The sequence below is a fragment of the Phasianus colchicus genome, chromosome 36 (genome assembly GCF_987193195.1).
Source record: "Phasianus colchicus chromosome 36, bPhaCol1.hap1.1, whole genome shotgun sequence".
NCBI classification, from domain to species: Eukaryota; Metazoa; Chordata; class Aves; order Galliformes; family Phasianidae; genus Phasianus; species Phasianus colchicus.
The window spans coordinates 1,215,928-1,225,429 of NC_143471.1; the positions used below are offsets into that span (position 1 = coordinate 1,215,928).

The 9,502-nt window shown below is 55.9% G+C and overlaps 1 protein-coding gene across 1 annotated transcript in view; it reads left to right on the forward strand.

Moving 5' to 3' along the window:
• The window catches only part of ATP1B2 (ATPase Na+/K+ transporting subunit beta 2), a 30,845-nt gene extending 24,928 nt beyond the window's left edge, over nucleotides 1-5,917 (forward strand). Inside the window, exons 6-7 of the mRNA XM_090129528.1 lie at nucleotides 731-829; nucleotides 5,722-5,917. Of these exons, the coding sequence (XP_089985654.1) occupies nucleotides 731-829; nucleotides 5,722-5,886 (264 nt within the window). The 3' untranslated portion in view covers nucleotides 5,887-5,917. The remainder of the gene's footprint in view (nucleotides 1-730; nucleotides 830-5,721) is intronic.
• Nucleotides 5,918-9,502: the final 3,585 nt, after the last annotated feature.

The following is a 9,502-nucleotide window of genomic DNA, read 5'->3' on the forward strand; positions in this document are numbered from 1 at the left end:
GGGGGGCACTGGGATGGACTGGTGTGGGTGAGGTGTTGGGGGGGGGCGTTTTTTGGTGGGGGGTCCTTTGGGGGGGGGAGATTTTTTGCAGGGGGGTCTTTTGGGGGGGCAGTTTTTGGGAGGGGGCTTGGGGGGATATTTTTGGGGTGGGCTTTGGGGGGGGTTTTGGGGAGGGGGGTCTGGCTAGGATTTTTGTGGGGGGGTCTTTGGGAGGGGCATTTTCTAGGGGGGGTCTTTGAGAGATTTATTGGGGGGGAATTTTTGGGGGGGTCTTGGGGGGGGTGTTTTGGAGGGGAGTTCTGGGGGGTGTTTGGGGGGTGTTTTGGGGGGTCTTGGGGATATTTTGGGGGGGTCTTTGGGGAGCGTTTTTGGGAGAGGACTATGGGGAGGTTGGGGGGTTATTTTTTGGGAGGGGGGTCTTTGGGGGGGGTGTCTTCGGAGCAGTTTTGGGGGCGATTTTGGAGGGGTTTGTTGGGGGGGTTGTAGGGGGATTTTTCGGGGAGGGGGTGTATGGGGGGGGGATTGTTTTGGGGGGGGTCTTTGGGGAGAAAATTTTTGTGGGGAGGATCTATGGGGGGATTTTGGGGGGCTGGTCTTTGGGGGGCAATTTTGTGGGGGATGTTTTTTTGGAGTGGGGTCACTGTGTGGGTTACGGGGGGGGCTGGGAGGGGGTCCTCACCCCTTTTGGGGCTGTTTGGGGACCCCCCCGCTTTCACACCCCCCCCTGCAGAGGGAGGAGGACGCGGCGCTCCTGGGGCCGCTGCAGCTCTTCCCCCCCAACGGCACCATCGACCTCATGTACTTCCCCTACTATGGCAAGCGCGTGCACGTGAGTGGCACTGGGACGGACTGGGAGCGACTGGGAGCGACTGGGAGGGGGCTGGGAGCAGGGTCATGTCCTATGCAATGCACTGCGATGGGCTGGGAGCACTGGGAGGGACTGGGAGGGACTGGGAGGGGACTGGGAGCACTGGGAGGGAGCACAGTGCATTGCAATGGACTGGGAGGGACTGGGAGCACTGGGAAGGAGTACAATGCGTTGCAATGGACTGGGAGCACTGGGAGGGAGTACAATGCAATTGCAACGGACTGGGAGGGACTGGGAGGGACTGGGAGCACTGGGAGGGAGCACAATGCAATTGCAATGGACTGGGAGGGACTGGGAGCACTGGGAGGGGACTGGGAGGGACTGGGAGGGACTGGGAGGGAGCACAGTGCATTGCAATGGACTGGGAGGCACTGGGAAGGAGCACAGTGCATTGCAATGGACTGGCAGCACTGGGAGGAACTGGGAGGGGACTGGGAGCACTGGGAGGGAGCACAATGCATTGCAATGGACTGGGAGCACTGGGAGGGACTGGGAGGGGGCAGGGAGCAGGGTCCTGTTGTATACAATGCATTGCAATGAATTGGGAGCACTGGGAGGGGACTGGGAGCACTGGGAGGGAGCACAATGCAATTGCAATGGACTGGGAGCACTGGGAGGGGACTGGGAGGGACTGGGAGGGAGCACAAAGCCAGGTCCTGTCATATATAATGCGTTGCAAGGGACTGGGAGGGACTGGGAGCACTGGGAGGGGACTGGGAGGGACTGGGAGGGACTGGGAGGGAGCACAATGCATTGCAATGAACTGGGAGCACTGGGAGGGAGTACAATGCAATTGCAACGGACTGGGAGCACTGGGAGGGGACTGGGAGGGACTGGGAGCACTGGGAAGGAGCACAATGTGTTGCAATGGACTGGGAGCACTGGGAGGGGACTGGGAGCACTGGGAGGGGACTGGGAGGGACTGGGGGCACTGGGAGGGAGCACAATGCATTGCAATGGACTGGGAGCACTGGGAGGGAGCACAAAACCAGGTCCTGTCATATATAATGCGTTGCAATGGAGTGGGAGGGACTGGGAGCACTGGGAGGGGACTGGGGAGCACTGGGAGGGGACTGGGAGGGACTGGGGGCACTGGGAAGGAGCACAATGCGTTGCAATGGACTGGGAGCACTGGGAGGGAGCACTGGGAGGGAGCACAATGCATTGCAATGGACTGGGAGCACTGGGAGCACTGGGAGGGAGCACAATGCAATTGCAATGGACTGGGAGCACTGGGAGGGGACTGGGAAGGACTGGGAGCACTGGGAGGGAGCACAATGCATTGCAATGGACTGGGAGCACTGGGAGGAACTGGGAGGGGGCAGGGAGCAGGGTCCTGTCGTATACAATGCATTGCAATGAATTGGGAGCACTGGGAGGGGACTGGGAGGGACTGGGAGCACTGGGAGGGGACTGGGAGTGCTGGGAGGGAGCACAAAGCCAGGTCCTGTCATATATAATGCGTTGCAATGGACTGGGAGGGACTGGGAGCACTGGGAGGGATCACAATGCAATTGCAACGGACTGGGAGCACTGGGAGGGGACTGGGAGGGACTGGGGGCACTGGGAAGGAGCACAATGCATTGCAATGGACTGGGAGCACTGGGAGGGGACTGGGAGCACTGGGAGGGAGCACAATGCATTGCAATGGACTGGGAGCACTGGGAGGGGACTGGGAGGGACTGGGAGCACTGGGAGGGGACTGGGAGTGCTGGGAGGGAGCACAAAGCCAGGTCCTGTCATATATAATGCGTTGCAATGGACTGGGAGGGACTGGGAGCACTGGGAGGGATCACAATGCAATTGCAATGGACTGGGAGCACTGGGAGGAACTGGGAGGGAGCACAATGCATTGCAATGAACTGGGAGGGACTGGGAGGGGGCAGGGAGCAGGGTCTTGTCGTATACAATGCATTGCAATGGACTGGGAGCACTGGGAGGGAGCAATATGCAATTGCAATGGACTGGGAGCACTGGGAGGGGACTGGGAGCACTGGGAGAGGGGGCACAATGCATTGCAATAGACTGGAGAACTGGAAGGAGCTGGGAGCACTGGGAGGGGACTGGAGGGGACTGGGAGTGCTGGGAGGGAGCACAATGCATTGCAATGGACTGGGAGAACTGGGAGGGACTGGGAGGGGACTGGGAGGGAGCACAATGCATTGCAATGGACTGGGAGCACTGGGAGGGGACTGGGAGGGGGCAGGAAGCAGGGTCCTGTCATATACAATGCATTGCAATGAACTGGGAGCACTGGGAGGGACTGGGAGCACTGGGAGGGAGCAATATGCAATTGCAAGAGACTGGGAGGGACTGGGAGCACTGGGAGGGGACTGGAGGGGACTGGGAGTGCTGGGAGGGAGCACAATGCATTGCAATGGACTGGGAGCACTGGGAGGGACTGGGAGAAATGGGGGGGTGGAGCATGAGGCCTTGTGGTGCTTTGCAGTGAATTGTTGCAGACTGGGAGCACTGGGCCATACTGGGAGCACTGGTGTGACCCTGTATCAATGCACTGCCCTGTACTGGGCCATACTGGGAGCACTGGGATGCTCCTGTAGCAATGCATTGCTGTGTACTGGGAGCACTGAGCCATACTGGGAGCACTGGGATGCTCCTATAGCAATGCATTGCTGTGTACTGGGAGCACTGAGCCATACTGGGCCATACTGGGAGCACTGGGATGCTCCTATAGCAATGCATTGCCATGCACTGGGAGCACTGAGCCATACTGGGTCATACTGGGAGCACTGGGATGCTCCTATATGTATGCATTGCCATGTACTGGAAGCATACTGGGCCATACTGGGAGCACTGGGATGCTCCTGCAGCATCACATTGCCACATACTGGGCCGTACTGGGCCATACTGGGATGCTTCTATAGCAATGCATCACTGTGTACTGGAAGCACTGGTTCATACTGGGAACACTGGGATCTTCCTATAGCAGTGCATTGCCGTGTACTGGAAGCACTGGGTCATACTGGGCCATACTGGGATGCTCTTGTATTAATGCAATGCTGTGTACTGGGAGCCATAAGCCATACTGGGCCATACTGGGCCATACTGGGCCATACTGGGCCATACTGGGATGCTCCTATTGCAATGCATTGCTGTGTACTGGAAGCACTGGGCCATACTGGTCCATACTGGGATGCTCCTATTGCAATGCATTGTCATATACTGGAAGCACTGAGCCATACTGGGCCATACTGGGCCATACTGGGATGCTCCTATAGGAATGCATTGCTGTGTACTGGACCATACTGGGCCATACTGGTCCATACTGGGATGCTCCTATTGCAGTGCCTTGCCGTGTACTGGAAGCACTGGGCCATACTGGGCCATACTGGGCCATACTGGGCCATACTGGTCCATACTGGGATGCTCCTATTGCAATGCATTGCTGTGTACTGGAAGCACTGGGCCATACTGGGAGCACTGGTGTGACCTTGTATCAATGCACTGCCCTGTACTGGGAGTGTGGAAGCATACTGGGCCATACTGGGAGCACTGGGATGCTCCTGCAGCATCACATTGCCACCCACTGGGTCATACTGGGCCATACTGGGATGCTCCTATAGCAATGCATTGCCATGCACTGGGAGCACTGAGCCATACTGGACCATACTGGGAGCACTGGGATGCTCCTATATATATGCATTGCCATGTACTGGGAGCATACTGGGCCATACTGGGATGCTTCTATAGCAATGCATCACTGTGTACTGGAAGCACTGGTTCATACTGGGAACACTGGGATCTTCCTATAGCAGTGCATTGCCGTGTACTGGAAGCACTGGGTCATACTGGGCCATACTGGGATGCTCTTGTATTAATGCAATGCTGTGTACTGGGAGCCATAAGCCATACTGGGCCATACTGGGCCATACTGGGCCATGCTGGGATGCTCCTATTACAATGCATTGTTATGTACTGGAAGCACTGAGCCATACTGGTCCATACTGGGCCATGCTGGGATGCTCCTATTGCAATGCATTGCCACATACTGGAAGCGCTGAGCCATACTGGGCCATACTGGGTCATACTGGGATGCTCCTATTGCAATGCATTGCCATGTACTGGAAGCACTGGGCCATACTGGTCCGTACTGGTCCGTACTGGTCCATATTGGGTTGTTCGTATTGCAATGCATTGCTGTGTACTGGAAGCACTGGGCCATACTGGGCCATACTGGGCCATACTGGGCCATGCTGGGATGCTCCTAAAGGAATGCATTGCTGTGTACTGGGGGCCGTGAGCCATACTGGTCCATACTGGGATGCTCCTATTGCAATGCATTGTCATATACTGGAAGCACTGGGCCATACTGGTCCATACTGGGATGCTCCCACTGCAATGCATTGCTGTGTTCTGGAAGCACTGGGCCATACTGGTCCATACTGGGATGCAGCTATCGCAATGCATTGCTGTGTACTGGAAGCACTGGGCCATACTGGTCCATACTGGTCCATACTGGGATGCTCCTATTGCAATGCATTGCTGTGTACTGGAAGTTCTCGTTCATAGTGAGCCATACTGGGCCATACTGGTCCATACTGGGATGCTCCTACTGCAATGCATTGCCGTGTACTGAAAGCACTGGGCCATACTGGGATGCTCCTACTGCAATGCATTGCTGTGTTCTGGAAGCACTGAGCCATACTGGTCCATACTGGGCCATACTGGGATTCTCCTATAGGAATGCATTGCTGCGTACTGGGCCATACTGGTCCATACTGGGATGCTCCTATTGCAATGCATTGCCCTGTACTGAGAGCCATGACCCACACTGTTCCATACTGGTCCATACTGGCCCATACTGGCCCATACTGGTCTGCCCCCCCCCGCAGGTGAACTACACGCAGCCGGTGGTGGCGGTGCAGTTCTCCAACGCCACGTCCAACACGGAGCACCACGTCGAGTGCCGCCTCAACGCCGCGGGGCTGCGCGCCGACGACGAGCGCGACAAGTTTGCCGGGCGCGTGGCCTTCCGCCTCCGCATCAACCGCGACTGAGACCCCCCCCCAAAAAAAACCCACCCCCCCAGCTCTAACCCACCCCCACCCGCCGGCTCCCCCAACCACAACCAGAGGCTCCTAATATAAGAATAATAAATGTACATAGATATTTTTTATATGATGCTGCGGCGAAATGGTGCGCTAGGGCCCCCGCTTCGCTCCTCTCCCCCTTCAATCCCACCCCCCAAATCCCTGCTGGTTTTTGCCCAAAGCTGCCCATTTTCTTCTTCTTCTTCTTCTTCTTCTTCTTCTTCTTCTTCTTCTTCTTCTTCTTCTTCTTCTTCTTCTTCTTCTTCTTTTTCTTCTTCTTCTTCTTCCTCTTCTTCCTCTTCTCCTTCTTCTTCTTCTTCTTCTTCTTCTTCTTCTTCTTCTTCTTCTTCTTCTTCTTCTTCTTCCTCTTCTTCTTCTTCTTCTTCTTCTTCTTCTTCTTCTTCTTCTTCTTCTTCTTCTTTTGTTTGTTTTGGTTTAATTTCAATTTTTCTGCTTAGGAAATGCTGCTTTGGGGGTGGGTTTTAGGTGTTGTTTTGGGGGGGCATTTGTAGGTAGGATGGGTGATGTATGGCGTGGCCAAGATGGCTGCCGATGGGTGGGTTGGCAGGGAGTAAAATGGCACCGATGGTTGGGTGGATGGAGAATGAATTGGCCACTGTTGGTTGGGTGGATGCAGTGCAAGATGGCTGCAATCAGTTGGGGAAATGGAAAGCAAGATGGCTGCCATTGGTTGTGTAGGTAGAGGGAAAAATAGCTGCCATGGGTTGTGTAGATGGAGAGCAAGATGGCTGCTGTTCGATAGGTTGGCAGTGAGTAAAATGGCACCGATGGTTCGGTGGATGGAGAACAAAATGGCCGCAGTTGGTTGGGTGGATGGAGTGCAAGATGGCTGCCATCAGTTGGGGAGATGGAGTGCAAGATGGCTGCCATTGGTTGGGTGGATGGAGTGCAAGATGGCTGCCATTGGTTGTCTAGTTGGAGAGCAAGATGGCTGCCATTCATTGGGGATATACAGAACAAGATGGTGGCCGTTGGTTGTTTAGTTGGAGAGCAAGATGGCGGACATTGGTTGGGTGGATTGAAAGCTAGATGGCCGCCGTTGGATGGGGAGATGGAGAGCAGGATGGTGGCCATTGGTTGTGTAGGTAAAGATGGCTGCCATGGGTTGTAGTAGATAGGATACAAGATGGCTGCCATGGGTTGTGTAGATGGAGGACAGGACGGCCACCGTTGCTTGAGTAGAAGGAGAGCAAGATGGCTGCCGTTGGATGGGTTGGCAGTGAGTAAAATGGCACCGATGGTTGGGTGGATGGAGAACAAAATGGCCACCGTTGGTTGGGTGGAAGGAGTGCAAGATGGCTGCCATCGGTTGGGGAGATGGAGAGCAAGATGGCTGCCATTGGTTGTCTAGTTGGAGAGCAAGATGGCTGCCATTCATTGGGGATATGCAGAACAAGATGGTGGCCGTTGGTTGTTTAGTTGGAGAGCAAGATGGCGGACATTGGTTGGGTAGATTGAAAGCAAGATGGCAGCCACTGATTGTGTAGATGAAGAATACGATGGTCGCTGTTGGTTGGGTAGATGGAAAGCAAGATGGTGGCCATTGGTTGTGTAGGTAGAGGAAAAGATGGCTGCCATGGGTTGTAGCAGATAGGATACAAGATGGCTGCCATGGGTTGTGTAGATGGAGGACAGGATGGCCACCGTTGCTTGAGTAGAAGGAGAGCAAGATGGCTGCCGTTGGGTGGGTTGGTAGTGAGTAAAATGGCACCGATGGTTGGGTGGATGGAGAACAAAATGGCCACCGTTGGTTGGGTGGATGCAGTGCAAGATGGCTGCCATCGGTTGGGGAGATGGAGAGCAAGATGGCTGCTATGGGTTGTAGCAGATAGGGAACAAGATGGCTGCCGTTGGTTTTGTAGATGGAGGACAAGAGGGCCGTCGTTGGTTGTATAAATAGGAAAATGGCCACCATTGGCTGGGAGATGGAGAGCAAGATGGCTGCTGACCCAACAAGATGGCCGCCAACCCTATCAACAGCCAATGGGATTTAAGATGGCTGACCAAGATGGCCGCCATTGGCTGTGTGTGCTTGGGCTGCCAGTGGTGTACAGAGCCCGGATGCCGCCATGGCGGAACAGTGCTGCCATTGGCTGAGCCGCCCAAGATGGCTGCCGTGATCGCACAACTTTGTGGCATCTTGAATCCTATTGGCTGCATGGGGCGTAGGCGGCCATCTTGGTGTGCCATCCTGAATCCCATTGGCTGCAGGTGGAATGGGGTTGGCAGCCATCTTGGCCTGTCACATTGAATCCCATTGGCTGCATGTGGCGTGGGTGGCCATCTTGGCCTGACATCTTCAATCTCATTGGCTGGAGGAGGGGTTGGTGGCCATCTTGGTCCACCATCTTGAATCCCATTGGCTGCAGGTGAAATGGGGTTGGAGGCCATCTTGGTCTGCCATCTTGGATCCCATTGGCCGCAGATGACAGAGGTGGCCATCTTGGCCTGCTATCTTGGATCCCATTGGCTGCAAATGGCACAGGTGGCCATCTTGGTCTGCCATCTTGGATCCCATTGGCTGCAGATGGCACAGGTGGCCATCTTGGCCTGCCATCTTGGATCCCATTGGCTGCAGATTGCATAGGTGGCCATCTTGGTCTGCCATCTTGAATCCCATTGGCTGCAGATGACACAGGTGGCCAACTTGGTCTGCCATCTTGAATCCCATTGGCTGCAGATGGCATAGGTGGCCATCTTGGTCTGCCATCTTGAATCCCATTGGCTGTGGATGGCATAAGCGGCCATCTTGGTCTGCCATCTTGAATCCCATTGGCTGCAGATGGCATAGGTGGCCATCTTGGTCTGCCATCTTGAATCCCATTGGCTGCGGATGGCATAAGCGGCCATCTTGGCCTGCCATCTTGAATCCCATTGGCTGCGGATGGTGTTGGCAGCCATCTTGGGCCCCCACCCTGTTGCTTGGCCACCCCATGGCAGCCATCTTGGCGGCCATCTTGTAGCCCCCTCCTCCCCCACTAACACCCCCTGCGCTCAGCCCTCCCCCGCCCCGCAGGGCGCTCCCTCCTCCTTTTGGGGATAATTCAACCTGTTTTGGGTCCGCGGGGAGAGGAAATGGGGGTGGGAGGGGGGAAGAGGGGGGTGGGCAGGAGGAACCCCCCCCACCCCCCCGTATTAAACCTGTGGACTTTTTGGTGGAAATCGCTGCGGTTTTGGTGTTTTCTTTCATGCCTGGGGCAGCTCTGGGGGTGGTAATTAGGCCACGGTGGGGGTGGGGCTGCTAATGAGCTTGAGCTCGTTAGGGCGCTGCGCCCGGGCCCCGTGCCCAGCATTGCCCCCCCCACCCCCCCCCATTCATGGGGTGACCCGAGGGGGCGGGGCCACGGTGCTGACGTCACTGGGGGGGGGGGGAGGGGAGGCACCAAAATCCCAACGATTTGCCCCAAATTCTTCTCTCTTCTCCCCCGCTCCTTAAAGAGCCCCCATAATGAACACCCTAGGCCTAATTAAGCCCTCCCCTAATTAAAACCCCCCCTGTTAATAACGCTCCTGCTATATCCCCTATTGAACAACTTCCCACCCCCAATTAATGGCTCCTAAT